Here is a 20,192-nt window from a genome sequence, read left to right on the forward strand (position 1 = left end):
TAAATTAAGTTACCATTGAAGACAACTTATGCATAAATTACTGCAAGTCTTGTAGTATTTCTTCTTCTCTTAAGGGAACTAGGTCTAGGTATTGTTATATAATTATGATTAGAAATGATGGTGCAAATCCAAAACCCCTTTGTACCTGTATAATGACAATTGTCTCGGTAAGGACTGTTAAGATGTAAAAATGCTCACCGGTGGTGGTGGAGGAGGGTTGTCCGCGGCTTCACGTTTTACAAGTCCATTAGAATGCGGCTGTCCATTCGCTTCCCGCTTCTGCTGAAACCCATTCAACTCGTCGCGTTTCTGCAGAATGTGCCCATTCAAAGCTTCGCTTATATGCCCGTTCGCTGTGTCTCGTTTTTGAATGTGCCCGTTGAAAGTTTCTCGTAGCTGTTGGCCATTGGTCAATTCTCGCTTCGGTTGTTGATGGCCATTGGTCAGTTCTCGCTTCGCCTGGTGGCCGTTGGTATGGGTTTCTGGCTGGACTTCTAACTTCCTCAGCGGCAGCGTTTGCTGGCGATCCTAAATGTAGAAATTCGAATTAAGTAAACAAGTGTTGATATAAACAATTAAATTAGGTCTCAGGTTTCTGGAATAGTGTGCACTCCTATTTCGAATGAAATAAGAACTACTTAAGACGATACAGGAGGGGTCAATTCTCCATACAAACGCTCTCGACTATTTCCTCCCTGGTTTTTGAAGATAAGATAAGATAAGATAAGATATATTTATTTGCAGAAAAAGGGTTAGTTACATGTCTTAATATTATGTTAGATATAGTTCCACCTTTTCCAGCTGTCTTCATACAGCATGCAAATGTATTTAGAGTAGGATTTTAGTAATGTATTATACTAAATTTAACTATAATTAAAATAATAACTTAATAGTGACTTAATTTACCTATATACATATAATACAGTGAAAGTCTGCGGATAGCCAATCCAATGTGCATCAGTGTTAAGTATATTTTTAACCTTATATTAAATTATTTCCAAAATCCTTTCCTACTAGGTATCTGAGGTATCTTTGTAATTTAGGAAGTTTCTCACACTATAAAAGCAGTTTTCAAGGAGCCAAGATCTTAATTTACGTTTGAATATGTTATCTTCGAGTGACTTTATTTTATTTGGTAAGTGGTTGAAAATCAGTATGCACATATTGTAGCTATTCCTTTTATAAACACTATTATTACAGCGTGGCTGGTATAAAAGATATTTATATTGCTCTCTTATGTCTCTCGAATGTACATCTGACCGTTTTTGAAAATATCCTGGAAATTTCCTAACAAAAGTACAGAGTTTATAAATATACATACAAGCTAACGGTAAAATATTTAATTCTTTAAAAATTGGTTTACAGCTGTGCCCTATCCAGGTATTTGTTATCGCGCGTACACATTTTTTCTGTAACAAAAATACTCTCTCAACGTCCACAGAATTACCCCACAACATTAAGCCATAGTTGAGAATTGAGGACACATGTCCATGGTAGGCTGTAATCGCTGCCTCTTTAGATACACATTGTCTAAGTTTTCTTAATGCGAAGATAAAACGATCTAACCTATTACACAAAAATTCGATGTGTCCCTTCCAATTTAAGCAAGGGTCTATATTTAAACCCAGAAATTTTACACTACTAGCTTCTTGTAAAGTGACATCTTCAATTCTAATATTAAGCTTTGGGGGTCGGGCCTTTCCTGCGCTAAATTGTACAAAATCCGTTTTTTCTAAGTTTATAAGTAAATTGTTGTTATTTATCCAGCAACTTATATTCGTTAAAGCTTCATTGCTGTCATCTTCATATGTACACGGATTGTCTCCTCTAATAATGATAGTCGTGTCATCCGCAAACAGTATTGATTTGTGTTTTATGGCCATTGGAAGGTCATTTATAAATAGCAAAAATAACAAAGGGCCCAGATTACTGCCTTGTGGAACTCCTGAAACAACAAGACTATCAGATGATCTATAGACTACCTTAAAGATTTGATTGTTATATTCCTCAATTTTTGTTATTTCAGTACATTGTGTCCTGTGGGATAAATATGATTTAAGCCAATTATTCGTTTGACCTCTGATTCCATAAGAATCTAATTTATCCAGCAATTTAGAATGGTCAACAAGGTCAAACGCTTTGGTCATGTCAAGAAAAATTGACATGATCGGTATTTTGTTGTTCAGGGATTCAGTTATGTCTTTCACGAAGTTGAAACATGCTAATTCTGTGTTGTAACCTTCTCGAAAGCCATATTGGTTTGGGTGCAGGATATTGTACTTGGTTAAGAAGTTAATTAATCGAACACAAAAAGCCTTCTCAAATATTTTCGATAAGATCGGAACAATGGCGATCGGTCTATAATTTCCTGGGTTGCAGTGATCTCCTTTTTTAAAAAGCGGTATTATTTTAGCTGTTTTTAGCTCTTTTGGGAAACAGCTTTGACTAAAAGATAGATTTATTACATGTGCAAGCGGGCGGCTTAAGAACAATCCAATCAACTTAATCATTTCTGTTGAAATGTCATCAACTCCACATGACTTGGTGTTATTTAGTGACTTTATGAGTTTATACACTTCATCATCAGTTATTGGATTTAAAAACATTGTGTATTGATTATTTTTAATGTTATTTTTCTGAATCCCGCCATTTGTTTTGCGCGTAGTGCGCACACCACATAAATTAATAAAATACTCATTTAAATTAGTACAGACGTCATGGGGATTAGTAACTGTCTTATTATCAATCTTTAAACAATTTATATTTGATTGAGTATCCAAATTTGACGTATTAGAAGATATTAAGTGCCAAGTGGCTTTACATTTATTTTTGCTAGATGATACATACTTATTATTGTAATTTTTCTGCGAATTTTGAATGCATTTCTTTAATATTTTATTATATTTTTTCAGGAATACTGTGTCACATACCGATTTCTGTCTTTTTCCTCTAACTCGAATAAGCATTTGCCGTTTCATTTGACACGACCTGCGTATGCCTTTTGACAACCATTTTACACGTGCTTTCGCACTGCTAACTTTAACTCTGATAACCGGGAAACATAGATCGTAAAACAGTTTCAGTGTTTCATAAAAAAGGGTGAACGCATTTTGGGCATTATTCGATGTTAAAACGTCACAGAAAGAGAGTACACTTATACTATCGTGGAACTTTCGGATATTATCGGTACTGTAGTCCCTTTTGTATTCGAACCATGTAGTATACGATTTAATTTTATCAATATTTAACAAAATAGATTGAGCTTTATCATGGTCAGATAGGTGCAATGTATGAGTATCAGATTTAACTTGACGCATATTGCTTGCCATTTGATCAATGCAGGCATTCATCCTAGTGGGTGTTTTTATGTGTGTTATGAAGTTGTAACTTCTTAATACACTGATTAAATCCTTTGCAGCTGAGTTTTCCTTTAAGGTGTCGATATTCCAATCACCACAAAGTACGATTTTCTTTTGTTTATGCTTTAAACTTAGGAATTGAAGCAAAAGTTCCAGTTTATGCATAAAAACACCAATATGTGATTTTGTTTGTTGAGGTATCCTATATATAACAATTATTATTAAATTTATAGCACTAATGTCAATACCACAGCATTCAAAGTAAAAGTCAGATGCCAAGTTAGATATAAACTCGACTGGTTTTGCTTCCAGTGTCTTTCTAATCAGAATCGCTGTACCACCTCTGCTATTTTGTCTGCAGTATGAAGATGCTAATTTAAAGTTTTCAAATTTTATATTACTTTCACAACCCTTTTTCACAAATGTTTCACTGAAACAGAGCACATCGATACTTTGATAATTATTTTGAAAGTCATCGAGCTCAATTTCTAAAATATCTTGTTTACCTAACAATCCACAAATATTTTGATGAAAAATCATAAATTTATTTGTATGAGTTACAGATACGCTCTTTACAAGTTTAGTCTCGAAAAAACTCACTAGAGTTTCTCTGTTTTGAAGGATCCAAAGTAATTGTATTTTGCGCCAATATGTTACATGTAGAGTCATTCTCTTCTTTTATTAATGTCATTAAAATACTGAGGTCCCAAAATATACATTTTAAGCCTTTATCATTTACGCGTCCAGTTTTTCGTGAGAACATGACATAATCATAGGACAGATTACGATTACAATCTAGTAGGTATGCGTACTTGTCACTATTTACATTTGAGTACATAAGCTTATTAAAAACTTCAATTCTGTGATTAAATACATTAGAGTAATAGTTACACTTGAAAGTTGGGGAACATAAAATAATATTTGTATGACTAAGGTTTTCTAAACATTTTTTCACTGAGTATACAAGGCTCTTATAGTTTTGTGACATTTTAAAATCTTCTTCTCCTATAAATATCACGCAAAAGTCACTGTTAGTATAATCATTCAACTTTTTGTCCAAATTTTGTAACAATACTTTTAACCCAGCTCCTGGGGTAAGATAATGACAAATTTCATAACAATCGTTGAAAACGTAATTAGAAATATTCAACATTTTATTATGACTATTTGAACTTAACAAACAGATTTTATTTTTTCTAATGTCGTTTTTACGAGTAGGATCCCTGGACTCTACAGCAGTAGATGATAAAGTATTTTCCTTAACGGAGACATCTACATCTATCGGTGGTGATACTGGTGTTGGTGACGAATTTCTTAGCAAAGTATTTCCTGTGCTATTTAATCCACCCTTAGCGCGTCGAGGAGTAGGACTGCATTCGTCCGATGTCAAATTCAGATAAATGCTGGATCGATTTTGTTCGGCGTCGCTATGATTAGGTGAATCGTTCCGTTTCGATTTTCTGCTGCTTTTTGCACTTTTATTTTTTCTCGGGGTTGAATTTGTATCTGACTGGCAGATATGCATTAATTTATCATTTTTACTTTTGTACTCTACAATCATAGTACTTAAGGTTTTGTTTTCCTGCAGTAAGTTTTCAATTTCCTGTTCTGCGCTTCTAAGTTTTTCTTGTAAGTCGGTTATTTTCCTGTTCATGAATTCACACTTCTCTAAGTCACTCCCAATATAGTCTGGGCAGCTTTTATTTAAATTTATACTGTCGTCCACCAGTGATGATGATGATGAAGTAGACAATTTTGATATATCATGAATATCTTCTTGGACAGTACACTCTGAATCTTCAGGCAGGGAATCAAAAGAATTATGTGTAGGTATATTAACTATATCGTCTGAGGGAGCTGTTAAATCTGGTTCCTGTGTGGTATCGTATGCACTAAGAGTAGGCGATGAGCTCTTAAGGCGTCATCCATATATTACGTCACAGTGTAAGGGGGAGGGGGGGGTCATACTAAATGTGACAATCCCTGTTAAAGGGATACAAAAAAGCGTGACATAGGGGGGGGGAGGGGTCCAAAAACCTGAAATTTGGTGTGACGTAATATGTGGATGATCCCTAATTTGCTCTTTCTTTTTCCTCATAGTAATATTTTTCTCGTCTGTACTTTTCCCTATGCTAACATTTTGTTTCAAATTTTGATTCGGAGTATTTGGTCTCGAGCGGCACGATGGGCATATCCACGCTTTTTTCCTTTCAGCTGTCATAAGGCTGAACAGCTTAGTTCGGCCTGCACATACAGTGTCATAATTATGTTTGCACTTCGAGCATTTAAGCATGTCTTTGTTTTGCAGACTGCCCTTACATTTCACACATACTGGCGCCATCTCTCTAATTTATTAGCTAACTGGTCGCCTGCAGTGTTGCGTGTTGTGTTGATGCGGTAGAAGTTTGGCACTCTGTCGCTAGATGGCGTTACACATAGATGCGCTTCGTTAATATTGATTCGTGAATCTCGATTCTGATATATGGGTATAGATGGCGCTGTGCTTAGCCTCTTGTGCTGAGGTAGTAGTTCCGATGTTTGACGTCAGGTGTCTTGTTATAAGTCCGCTGTTCTTTGTTTACGTTAAAGTTATTTGAATGACACAACGGTATTTGCACAAGTATTCGGTGTATAATTAATCTTCTACTCACAATTCACAGGAGTGGTTCTTCTTTATTGTTGCTAGTTTGTCGAATACACATTTTCATTTCACTGTTTTAGTTGAACTTGCACTGGGTTTTACGATAATAATCACTAAAATGAGTCTAGGGTTTATTGTTAATATTTTCTATGTTATTGTTTCTATTTGGTAGATAACATTTCCAGCACTTAGTTGTCTCAAAAACTACACGTTGGATTGGTCCGTAGAGTTATTGAACGTTTTTAACTATTTTTCTCGCGAGAATAACACAGAGACTATGTTCACCGTGGCAGTGGCGCCATCTCTCCTTCTGAAGATAGAGCAATGATTTTTTCAACACAGATTATTAATATTTTTATCTGTGTCGGACCGTTTTGATTTTTTTGATATTCTTATTTTTAAAGACACTAGAGCCCATCAAAAATTTCCAAAAACTGCCTTATTGATTATGGCGCAAAAAAAGGTGTGGTATTCAAAATTGGTAACAATTAGCCAAAAAAACTAAACGTTCCGACACAGATTATTTCATTGTTATTCAGATTATCAAATTTCGTTACGATTGATTAAGTTTTGGAGGAGGAAACAGTCGAGAGCGGAACCTCGATTTTAGAGATTTTTTCGCAATATCTTCTGAGTTGTTCTGAATGGACAATTTTTTTTCGATAAATCTAGTTAATAACACTAGTATATTTAACTAAAATTCCAAAATTAAAAGGGAGCTCCTTTCCATTTTAGCATTTTCGCTCCTGTAGCGTCTTAAACGTCCTACTTTGCGGCGGGGCAGGGGTAATGTCTTGGAAAAATCCTTTACAGATAGGTACTCTTATTATTACTACCTACTCAACAAAAACGAAAATCTATACAAATCATACACTCACAGTTTAAAGATACAATAGGTATTTGTCTTACAACGAATTGAATATACTGTCGCGTCGTCGTGAATGATTACAATTACCTGTGAGATCTCCGCAGCGCTCGAGATTCAACTTTAAAATGTTCGTTCGCTTCCTCGGTATCAATATTTAAGCACAGAAATTACCTAAACAAAATCTTTGGCGACTACTAAAATACCTACTATCGGTTTGTTTACACGATTCATATCGACCTAAAACATCTAGATGCGTACGCAATCGCAATGTAGAGGAAAAAATGCATTATTTATAACCTTGGGGGAATTCATCAGCAATATCATCATTCATCGAGCGTGTATAAAAACTTTGCAAGTTCCTTCTTAATTATTAGGGTTATAAACCAAGCGTGAATGACTTCATCATCATCATCATCAGCCTGTTGCAGTCCACTTCTGGACATAGGCCTCCCCCAAGGTACGCCACAGAGCCCGGTCTGCTGCTTTATGCATCCAGTTTCCGCCAGCCCCCCTATAGATGCAAATCATCCCGCCATCTAGCCAGAGGGCGTCCCACACTACGTTTACCAAGACGCGGCCTCCACTCCACTCTAGAACACGCTTGCTCCAGCGGTGAATGACTTGCATTGGTCTAACTAAAGTCAAAGTCAAAACCGAGTGACAAAGTAGATGCCGAATTAAAAATGAAATACATACATAATAGCTATTTATTTTACAAGGAAGCAAAGTTGATTAAGCGCTCGTGCTAATAGTTACTTACATCCAGCAAGCAATTATGAACCAGGAGAGTAGAGAGAGATTTGAAAAGTTGAACCTTGACGCTGCTGCGAGTATTTCAAGGTACCTAAGGGGGCACGCAAATTTGAACCAAAACTGAAACGTGCAATTTTTCACCACGCCAATCCGAAAGAAAAACTACTTAATTGTAAGATAGGTATTTCAAAAAAAATGTACATATATCCATATATTTAACTATTATAAAAAACAAGTATGTCGTCACAAATCTTAAAGTCACTAGAGAATAGAGATGACTTAAGATTCTAACAAGATTTGTAATTCTTAAGTTGTAATTGTTAATATTTTGTATGACTTGTCAAAAGTGCTTATTTAATTAATAAATATATTTTGAATTGAATTGACGGCTCATACCTAAAACCTAGGTACTTATATCTAAATTGAATAAAATTGTTTAAATTGGTTCATACATTTAGGAGTAATGGTGGAACAAATAATTGCTTTACTAATCGTATAGGTATGAATAGGTACATACAAAATATATGAAAATATCACCTGTAGGTGATATATTTTGTATGTACACGACTGTCCTAAAAAAGTTTGTGTAGGTGTACCTACACAAACTTTTTTAGGACAGTCGTGTAAAAAACGACGTTGTCGACATTGAACTTTAGTTACACGGCCGCGTCATCAAATTATGGAAATAATATTTTCAGAATTAGTTAGGTAAGTAGGTATATGTATATTTAACTACGTACGTGTATTGTATTAAATATTGTCATCCTTCTCAATAAGTATTTTTACTTTCTATCCACGATGTTTGGAAAATTATGCCTTTTATTTATTTAGTAAATTTATGTAGCTTTTTTAAGGTTGCCTACCATTAAAGGCATAATTAAAAGTAGCTATCAACTCTTGTGTTACAAAAACCTATATACCGAATTTCCTATTATAGAAATAACCACAAAATTAAAATTTTGAAAAAACCCCCGACCGCGACCTAGTGGACCGATTTTCATGAAACATGACTAAGAAGAACACTCCCGATTAACTCAGCTTTCAGACAAAAAAAAACTAAATCAAAATCGGTTCATCCGTTCGAGAGCTACGATGCCACAAACAGACACACACACAGACAGACAGACAAACAGACAGACAGACAGACATACACACAGACAGACACGTCAAACTTATAACACCCCTTCGTTTTTGCGTCGGGGGTTAATAAAAATTAAAAGAAGTTGGACAAAACGTGTTGACATAGGTATCTGTTACTAATGATATTGCCTGTAACTCCTAAGTACCTATTGTTATGCGGGTATCAGGTTAAAACACCAATTCCAATGTACTGTGTTGTTATTATCAAATGCCCACCGACGCTGATAAAATATGTTGTTTAGGTTTTTTGTTTGAAATTGCTGTATTGTAGTAGCTATGAATGCTGTAGGTACGTCCGGTATTGGAAAAATGTGGACATAAACATGCATAACATATAGGTAACAATGGTAACATAAGAGAAAATATTTACCATTTTTTATTTATTTTTAATTCTTGTTAGTTATTTATATTCACTTCAGATATATTTACGCTTTCGCAAAATATTTCTCCGTATAGATAATAACGATTTTGATTAGATATCTACGATCTTATTGATACTACTTAAGTATATGGGCTTGGCACGGCGATGTATCATGGACCAAATAATATGTTGGCCAGTTTTTATGGCTAGTGATTTTGTCTTGTCTTACTTGTCATTGTCACAATACGAGTTCTCATTCTCTATGTTAGTCTATAATACTATTATCAGGTATTGTTTCGCTCTAGTTGCCTACAAAAGGGGCACTAAGTATCTCGACTTACTTCATAGCATTGAATGACGACGAGCGGCTTAGATTTATTATTTTTCATGTTGAAACAACACTTCCAATGTTTATAACAAGTCAGACCATGGCAAGCAGTTTATGGCGAAATTCAAACGCACTTTCCGCGGTACACATTAACGGAATGTATTTGAAGTAATTCGGTATGCTTAAACACGGTGAATAAAGTATGGTTGCGTGAAGGTCGAAGTAGTTTTCCGAGGGTTTTCGCGAGTCGATTAAGCGAATGCGGGCTGCGGAGTGCAGCGAGCGCGGGCGACTAGCGACTACCGAGCACAGCGCCGGCAGCTCCGGTCTCGCTCTTGTTGTTATCAGTGCAAGGCGGAATCGTGCGAAATCTCGGCGCTCGATATTGTGAATCGATGAATCGGTGATGATTATACACCTCAAGGCGACCGATAACGTCAACTATCTAGCTGGATTATAGTAATGAACTATCCATAGTAACTATCTATACGACGCCGTTGTCTGCGTCTATAATTAATTATTGTTGTCTCCAAGCTGTATGTTTTACTAAGATGGATAAAATTCAATAGGTACTGCACGGGTAGCATGGTCGCGCGATAGACGATAAAATATCAGGCCGTCCCTATCGCACTATTAGTAAGTACGATAGGGACGGCCAGATGTTTTATCATTTATCGCGCGACCATAATTGCCAGCCTGTTTATTGAATTTTATCCATCTTTCTACGCTGAACATAAAATTCCGGAAATTAATAAAAATGAAAATAAAAAACAAATCAACGTAGGCACTGTATGTTGATTGCAGTATAGTTTAAGATACCAGTTCGAAAATCGTATTATGTAGGTTTCATTAATGATATTATTTAATAATAACTATCTACTTTATTACCTCGTATAATGTAATTGTGATCTAACGAATTAAAAAAATAAAATTAGTTATCGGTTTATTTATTGTTATTGTTAAGAATTTATCAGGTCGGGTACCAAAACTATGACTTTCAATCATGTGAAATATACCCAGGTACTTATGCACAAGATGAAAAGCTACAAATTAATATATATTAAACAACTTAGTCGATTTAACTAATTCCCATCAGTCACGCTGAATGTTGACCAATATTTCCTACATACGCATACGATACAATGGAAATTCAATGTTTAATTTTTATGTATATCACTATCATTATTAATCTTTTCAGGTTTTATCAGTCACTATGATAATTAAACTATCTTTATATTTACAAATGTAACTATAAATTACTTGTTAGTAGGCATCAGTCTAGAGTCGGACCAAACAATTTTCAATTATATCAAAAATAAGATCTGAATACGATATGGATCGGATTTGTTTTCACCAAAAAAGCTTACACTTAATCTACTGCTTCTAGGTTGGTAAAGGCCTAAAGGGTATGTAGAGTTAGGAGGCTTGGGTTTACGTTAGATCTGAAAAATTTAAAGGATTTTGAAAGGGTCTATCGCGAACTCGTTACCTTTTAATTTACCTACCGACATTTTGACACACGCTTCATTAAATAAATAAATATTGGGGACACCTTACACAGATCAACTTAGCCCCAAACCACAGTATAATAAAGAGTATTATCATACAGTATGGCCACTCCCGCTCCCCGCTGAAAGTGCCGCCCACCCCCTCTCAGTTACCTCACAGTTACCGCCTGTCAAAAACGCGAACAGTCGACCTGTCATATGTCACTCATACAAGCATAGTACGCGTTCACCTACACGAGCTTAGACTGTGTGCTAGGAACGCGCCTCTTTCATATATTTAATCGCCAGTGTCCGAGGTGTGCCCAAACTAAGCAAAGCTTGTACTATGGGTGCTAAGCGACGATATACATACTTAAATAGATAAATACATACTTATATACATAGAAAACATCCCTGACTCAGGAACAAATAACTGTGCTCATCACACAAATAAATGCCCTTACCGGGATTCGAACCCAGGACCGCGGCTTAGCAGGCAGGGTCACTACCGACTGAGCCAGACCGGTCGTCATTGGTCTGTTAATGTGTTCTACACGCGAGGATTTAAATATCCTATTAAGACTGTGTTACATGAAAATGTTTCTGATATTGAATAGTTTTGTTTCTTTGGTTGTTCTTGTGTGAGTAGAGTACTTGAGTTTATTCTCAATTTCTACCAGCGTACTTGTTTATTTAAGGTCAAGTATTGAGCTGCACCCCGTGGAATTGCATTCTGCACACCAAGGCCCCAGAATGACACTTAACCAGTTGGGTTTCTCACTTAGAATAAGCAGGAAAACCACCGTTACAGGTAAAGCCATCAGATTAGTATCGACGATTAGCCGACCACAAACTGGTATCTCACTACATAATTCACTCTTAAATAGATCTTGTTCTGATATTATTTAGGTCGAGCTTTGAATCGTACAGGTTAAAGAGGATAGGGACGAGCGAATTTCCATATTTATGTACTCCTAGTTTTCCTCACTGGTTATTGAAATTATAAAAAATGTTTTTACATAGTTTGGTTAAAATTAATGTTTATTATCCATATTAATTAATTTAGCCCTCGTTTTCCTCTGGATATTGATTATTGAAATTAAGAAAAACATTTTTATGAGCTTGGTTTAAATAAAATTATGTATATTATCCGTGGTTATGTGCTAACGTGGGCGTAGATATTTTGATTATTGTAAATATAGTAGCATTCACGGATCCAGGGTCATGACCCCCCCCCCCCCGAGCCTAGGTTGACCATACAAATAGACCACGTGACCCCCTTTTGGCCAGGGCCTTTACCAAGTGACCCCCCCCCTGGATACGAAGCTGGATTCGCGCTTGGTGATCATTAGTTTTTATACTTAGGTACCTACACAATATTTCAATGCTGTTCATTCTTTCGTTATATTTATATTTAGCCTATTTTTGCGTCCCACTGCTGGGCCTCCCCTCACTTCCCCAAGTTGTCGGCCTTTTCCCTCCATTTCTCAATACCTACTTAATTAAAAAATAAGCGAGGTTTATACATAACATTGTATCAACAAGTATAACAAGTATCACAACTTCTCAATAATGTTTATATCCAAGCAGAAATGAGAGCTACGTTAGTATGAAAAGGCGATGTCACACGCACGAACTTGCGGGATATAGAATATTGCAGCAGCGATTATTATCTCAAATGGCAGTGATCTAACTGTTTCGTTATTGTAATTAAAATTCTTTATCAATCCCGGCTTACGCGCGGGTAATTAGAAAAGTCCGCTTGAGATCCAACAGTACAAAAGCTATTGTCATTTTTATCAAGATTTCGGATGCTTTTGTAACTGACGTATTTGCCACGAAGCTTAGTGAACACGACGTGAAATCTGTGTGGGTACAGTTAGGTATGTAGGGTAGGTACAACTTATATGTATAGAAAAATTTCAAGAAAAATACTAATACCAAGGACGATTATAAAGGACCAGCAGAGTCCATACTAAACACCGTACCCCGTTGGCAGCCGTAAATCTATGTCGCTAGATGTCACTAAGAGTGTCATTTGAATAAAAATGTCGTTTTTTTTTAAAGTACGCACGCGGTAGTTCAACGGCATTACAAGTGATACAGTGAAAAGTACATAGATGACGCTAGGGGCCCGTGTCATGTTTCGGTCCCTGTTTACAACGCAAGCCATCGTTCTTATTTTGAATTATGACAATCATGCAAAAGAGTACCATACTGTCAAATTTTCTATCTCTTTCATTTCAGCGTGACGTCAATGATTAGTAATATTACTTTCAATATATTTAAAATGTAGATTTTAATGAGGCCATTTCGAACGGTGTTTATGATAGATATCATGTTGACAATCAATCTCCTGACCGTCTCGCTCACACCAATCCTATCCTATATTTGAACAAGTGCGACCGAAACAGTCGAGTATTATTGAAGATTTTTGAATGTCTAAAATCTAATTGGTAGTTGTCGAAAACCCGCTTTTTCCATAAAGTGTTGGCGCGACGTCAAGTGGGTGATAGGCGTACGAGCAAGTACGCGTTGGTTGGTCGACTACTATGCGCGGCAGTTTTTACGCGTACTTAGACCGTTTTCACATTATCCGATCCGATATCGGATGTCGGAAGGATTTCAATAGAAACTATCCAAGATGGCGCCTGTAATGTATGGATTATCGGTCCGATATCCGATATTGGATCGGATAATGTGAAAACGCACTTACGGTGACACATAATCGAAAAAGGTCGTCGAGCCATAAGTACGCATACTTGCTCGTATCGTACGTCTATCGCCCACTTCAGACTGCGTTTCGATCGGCGTTTAGCGTCAATGATTATCAGCTCGGCTTCATGGCTTTACGAACCTTAAGCTCGGACCATCGAATATGAAACTTATAAACTTCTTTGTACACAAGGATACAAAGAAGTTTATAACCAGGTGCTCCATGACACCATTGCACCAATCTGTCGCCAGCACCGCTACACTTCAACGGCCAAGTCACGTCAAGTATAAATGGGAAAATGTGTGTGTCTGTTTGTTTGTCCATCTTTCACGGCAAAACGGAGCGACGTATTGACGTAATTTTTTAAGTGGAGATAGTTGAAGGGATGGAAAGTGACATAGGCTACTTTTTGTCTCTTTTTATATCCCCCCACTTCCTTATAATGGAGGATGGAAGTTTGTGGAGAGATTTTCGAATTTAACGCGATCGAAGCCGCGGGCAAAGGCTAGTTAACTATAATAATAAAGAAATCGCAGTAAGAAACTTTATGTAGATTTCATTACTTTTTAGAGATAAACAAGCAGCTGCTTGTTTATCTCTAAAAAGCGCTGATGGAGCTCGAGACGGCTATTTTTTACAGAATGTTTTTGGTGGGATATACATAGGCATAGGTATATAACACTAACAAGGTATCTATTGTCTTAGTCCGTTTTCACATTATCCGATCCGATATCGGATGTCGGAAGGATTTCATTGGAAAAAATCCAAGATAGCGCCTGTAATGTATGGGGTATCAGTCCTACATCTGATATCGGATCGGATAATGTGAAAACGCATTAAATTTAGTCTCATTAATTATTAATTATGTCAGAGTTTAGGTTTATAGGAGTACCAAACGAGTAGTATACGAGTAGAAAATATATTACTAAAACAATACAAACTATCATTAATTTATTATAAAAACGTAATCCAAAGTGCCACACCTAGTCGGCCAGTGCATGGCCTACGCTGCCGATGGTCAGGGTGCTCGGAGTGACATACAAGAAACGCTGAACTATCCGCGTTGTGTCCAAGACGAAGCCTGACCGACGAAGCTAGCAAGTCTCTCTACATGTTAGCTGAAATACTGTCAAACCGTTCACTGTGATTACTCAGATTATTATAAGCAAAATGATCTTCGAATGAACTTTCTGGACAATTGAGATGCATGGGCGCAGTCGAAACCAGCTCGCCCCTTCAGCCGTGTCCCGTTGAAAATCGGAAAGATTCTTTTCCTTAGCACATTTAATGTTTACAAATTGGATTCGCCTTCTGTCACCTAAACTGGTAAATTTATGTATGAGGTCATTGGTCATACAATTATTAATTTATACCGTTATTAATTCTGTATCTCTACTCGCATTGCTACTGCGATTCTTAAATATTTAATATCCATATTATGAATATTCAATAAATCATACAATGACATTTGTGATGTGACATGGATGTCAGATGTAACATCTGTTGGCACAATGATTGCGTTTTGTTGAACGTATTTGAGCTCAACATATAGGTTTATTATCACTAAGTATATTATATTAATGAACAACGAAACGGATGTGACATTTTCCTGGTCCACCAACGTCATCTAGTCATTTTATTTGGCAATAATTAGATAACATGCGAACAAACTTAGCCAGCGAAGCGATCACAACTACGTCGAGGCCGACCAAAAAATATAATTTGTAAAAATTGTGTTTTGAGCCAATATTTTGATATTAAAATAAAGTTTTTTGATAGTTATTCATAGTATAATATAAAAACAAGTAAAAATATGTGTGAAAATATGTTTTTTTCCACTCCCGGGTTACGAAACAACGCCATCTAGTTTTAAAGCAAAAACTAAGCTTTTTTCAGGGGTACGCTTTTTTGTATGGGCTATATCAGTCTAGTATTAAATGGTCCTTGCTAATACTTTTATTCCTAAAAACTGTTTAATTAAATTTCATTTCATGTTCTTTATTTAAATAGATTTTTTTCAAATTAAGAGTGAACAAGTATCTTCTGAGCGAGCTCACTACATCGTAGGCCACGTCTTTGCCTTTGGCTAGTCTGTGGCCAAGAGTAAGCCCGTTTATAATAAATAATAAGTAAAAAAAATCTGATGTAAACATACCGGTCAAAATCATAACCCCCCCTTTGCGTTGCCGTAGTCGGGTAAAAATAAACTTGGCAACATAACTTTAGGCGTTACTATGTTGCAAATCACTTCGAAAAACAACATTTCAACTATTCAAAAAGGTATATGTGTCGTCCCGTCTTAGGGCCCTTAATGACATTTGCAATACGGACTGAATTCATGTTAGAATTTCATATGAAAACATCCTTATGGCACTTGAAGCATTAGGCTCTTCTATGACGGTCAGCCACATATAAGTGGACGAAATGAGCAACATAACATTTAATTTTAATTAATATAATAAGGTCGCTAATTCGCTGCCTAATAGCGTACCTTGTATGGTTACCTCATTTAGCTAGGCCGTTGCCGCGGCGGCGGGCCGATTAAACGCATATTAGGCATACCGAGCTGTGAACTGGTGCTATTATTGAGGAACGTCCACTTTTTATTTTTAAACAGGTAATTAAATAAAAACAGACTACTAGTTACGATACAAAAAATACAGGTATAGGTACTGATAATTATAAGTATATAAATTAAAACTAGTAGTTCGCCCCGCTTCGCATTGGCCTAAAATTACTGTGCTGTGCTGTGCTGTGCACTGCATCTTTCTGATTTTCAACTCAATCAAACCAGATATAGCTACTTTCATTGTAAACGGGGTACTATTGACATAAAAACCGGCCAAGAGCGTGTCGGGCCACGCTCAGTGTAGGGTTCCGTAGTTTTCCGTATTTTTCTCAAAAACTACTGAACCTATCAAGTTCAAAACAATTTTCCTAGAAAGTCTTTATAAAGTTCTACTTTTGTGATTTTTTTCATATTTTTTAAACATATGGTTCAAAAGTTAAGAGGGGGGGGACGCACTTTTTTTTTCCTTTAGGGGCGATTATTTCCGAAAATATTAATATTATCAAAAACCTATCTTAGTAAACCCTTATTCATTTTTAAATACCTATCCAGCAATATATCACACGTTGGGGTTGGAATGAAAAAAAAATATCAGCTCCCTCTTTACATGTAGGGGGGGTACCTTAATAAAACATTTTTTTCCATTTTTTATTTTTGCACTTTGTTGGCGTGATTGATATACATATTGGTACCAAATTTCAGCTTTCTAGTGCTATCGATTACTGAGACCCAAGTAACAATTTCTGGTCCTATAGTGGTCGAGAGCACCAAATTAAATCACATTAAATGGTCCTATAAATAGTCTATATTGGTACTGTAGAGCCGATTTGGCGCAATTATGCAGCCATTTAGTGATATAATAGGGCTATAGCAGTATCATCCGTGACGTTTAAGGTCTATAATGGTGATGTGATGATGACTATTGTGCTAATTTGTTGACATAGAGGACACAGTAACGCTATTATAGTATCAATTTATGCTATAGTAGCATTTGAGATTCCGTTATACAGGTTTTTTGTTCTGTAATAGCAGTTGCCGTCCCTTTTAATGCGAATGAATGAAATTTCTAAAATAATTTAATGTGTGTAATATTTAACAAAAACTGTTCTAAACGAGGAACTTTATGAAAAGTGGCGTGTGAACTTGTGAAGTTTAGTGTCAATCAAAATAATTTGGATTTCGTATAATTCCATCATTACTGCAAAAAGGTATGCGATGGAAATTTTACCGTTAAAAGAATATTAGTTTAATGGAGTATTTTAAGTGCGCCCTCGATTTATACCTGTTTTGAATAAAATAAATAAATATAATTTAATACAATAAAATTATTGGCACCATAGTTTCTACTATGGATCCAAGAAGTAAAACATACGCTTTTATAGTTCGACTATGTCACTTATCATACGCATTCACTGCCATAAGCCCGCCATTGTGGATTCAATTAGGGTTGCATGAGACTTTAACTATGATCCAGTTTAACTTATAAGTTCTTTATATAGAAAACAATACTTGTTTTCAATGTTTTACTATAGAAAGATCTTCTAAACAGTTTTTTTTTATAAAACATATAGTAAACTCAGCTATAACGCTATTGTGTTTTAAAAGAGATACCGAAACCATTATTCCACAGTTCTGTGATATAAAAGAGTAATTGTGACGTATACGGCGATGAGATATAAAAGGCATTAGAAAACGACTATTAACGCTTTTCAAAGCTATATAAACGTATCCTGAAAACTTCATTATACAGCAAAATAGCTCTATAATGGTATTCATATCACTACTACAGTGTTAAATACTGTAGCAGTGTTTTCCAAAGCCACTATATCCCAAAATAGTGGTATAGTTAGGTTTTAATTTCTGTTAAAATACGACTACTAAAAATACTATAAGCGGCTTGTTGGGAACCTTAATAGCGCAAATTGATAGCATAACAGTGATTCCTAACACTATTATACAATAATATTGTTCTTTAGTAGGTTATTTGATCCTGTTATAGACCAGGCCTATAGCGGCTCTATAAAATGGTGATATAAACGTTTACATCACTTCCTAATAACACCTTTTAGCTGTATAACACAACAACTATAGCGGCTTGTCGGGAACCTTAATAGCGTAAATTGATTGCATAACAGTGATTTCTAACACCATTATATAATAATATTGTTCTATAGTAGTCATATTTGATCCTGTTATACACCAGGCCTATAGCGGCTCTATAAAATGGTGATATAAACGTTTACATCACTTCCTAATAACACCTTTTAGCTGTATAACGCAACAACTATAGCGGCTTGTCGGGAACCTTAATAGCGCAAATTGATTGCATAACAGTGATTTCTAACACCATTATATAATAATATTGTTCTATAGTAGTCATATTTGATCCTGTTATAGACCAGGCCTATAGCGGCTCTATAAAATGGTGATATAAACGTTTACATCACTTCCTAATAACACCTTTTAGCTGTATAACGCAACAACTATAGTGGCTTGTCAGGAACCTTAATAGCGCAAATTGATTGCATAACAGTGATTTCTAACACCATTATATAATAATATTGTTCTATAGTAGTCATATTTGATCCTGTTATAGACCAGGCCTATAGCGGCTCTATAAAATGGTGATATAAACGTTTACATCACTTCCTAATAACACCTTTTAGCTGTATAACGCAACAACTATAGCGGCTTGTCGGGAACCTTAATAGCGCAAATTGATTGCATAGCAGTGATTCCTAACACTATTATACAATAATATAGATCTATAGTAGTCATATTTGATCCTGTTATAGACCAGGCCTATAGCGGCTCTATAAAATGGTGATATAAACGTTTACATCACTTCCTAATAACACCTTTTAGCGGTATAAGCTTATAGAGCTAAAAGGTGTTACTGGAGGCTTTTATACGACAAGCGGTCACGCTGAAAACCTTTATACGACATCTATAGTAGCTTTTGGCGTCGAAAACCAAAATTATAGCACTAAAATGTTACTTGTCAATAGTAAATGACGTTCTATTTGTAAAGCGATGAATCAACCATATTTAGTCGGCAATTATTTAAACGATAACCACTACCTACCTTGGCCCCTACTGTGAGTTTGTAGTAAACGTTCGTAATGGGAGCACCACACTGACTATTATAAATGTTATATAACACGGTGTGAGAGGGACAGCAAAATGTCAATGACATCGCACTGTCCCTGTCACACCGTGTTATACACCGTGTTTCCGGTAACACTCAAAACCTCAGACACCCCAACTGATTTTTATTTTTTTAAACTCATCTAGAGTATTCATCTTTTAATCTGATGGTTACTTTTTTTTAATTGAATTTTTAATTTTCTGTACAGCTCTACTTGACTTTTAGCTCTACACTCAATAAAATAATTGCTAACTTCCACCATAAACCATAAAACTATTTATTTGTGTACGTTACTGCAACGACATAAGGTTTACCAATAGACAGCTAAGATGTCATTGTAAAACACTTTAAAGCTTTGTCACAGTAAACTTCAAATTGGACAGGTAATCGCAGTAAGCAAATTTAAATCCAATATTCAAAATGACAAGGTTGTAATTAGGTAAGAGTTCAATTTGTTATGACTTATGATAAACATTAAGATTAAACTGACAAACAACGTCAAACTCGTAGCGGAAAAAATAATCGTCCAAGTAACCAGCCAGTATTAGTACCCCTAAATACTGAAAAAGGTAAACAACCTCTAGCAATTCGATATACACAATGTTGTCTTACGAGTACAATAGAATAGACACTTAAAAAATAACTAATAATACAAATTTTAATAAAAATATTACCCCCATCAAGATATAGCTCAATCGATTCTACTCTCGATTCTGAACAAACTGTTTTCAGGTTTTTAGTGTTAAGTGAAACACGGTGTATATAACATTTATAACAGCCAGTGTGGGAGCACCATAAAACGAATAACGCTACAAATGCATT

General features: G+C 35.7%; 1 protein-coding gene across 3 annotated transcripts in view; it reads right to left on the reverse strand.

Annotated features, from left to right (window-relative positions):
• The window catches only part of LOC125228696, a 67,001-nt gene that overhangs the window by 3,348 nt on the left and 43,461 nt on the right, over positions 1-20,192 (reverse strand). For all 3 annotated transcript variants that reach the window (XR_007177318.1, XR_007177319.1, XM_048133352.1), the window contains one exon: positions 199-528. Coding sequence is in view for 1 of the 3 variants with exons in the window: in XM_048133352.1 (XP_047989309.1) it covers positions 199-528 (330 nt within the window). In the remaining 2 variants the exon portion in view is untranslated. The remainder of the gene's footprint in view (positions 1-198; positions 529-20,192) is intronic.

This window comes from Leguminivora glycinivorella, chromosome 8 (assembly GCF_023078275.1).
Source record: "Leguminivora glycinivorella isolate SPB_JAAS2020 chromosome 8, LegGlyc_1.1, whole genome shotgun sequence".
In the NCBI taxonomy this organism is placed as follows: Eukaryota; Metazoa; Arthropoda; class Insecta; order Lepidoptera; family Tortricidae; genus Leguminivora; species Leguminivora glycinivorella.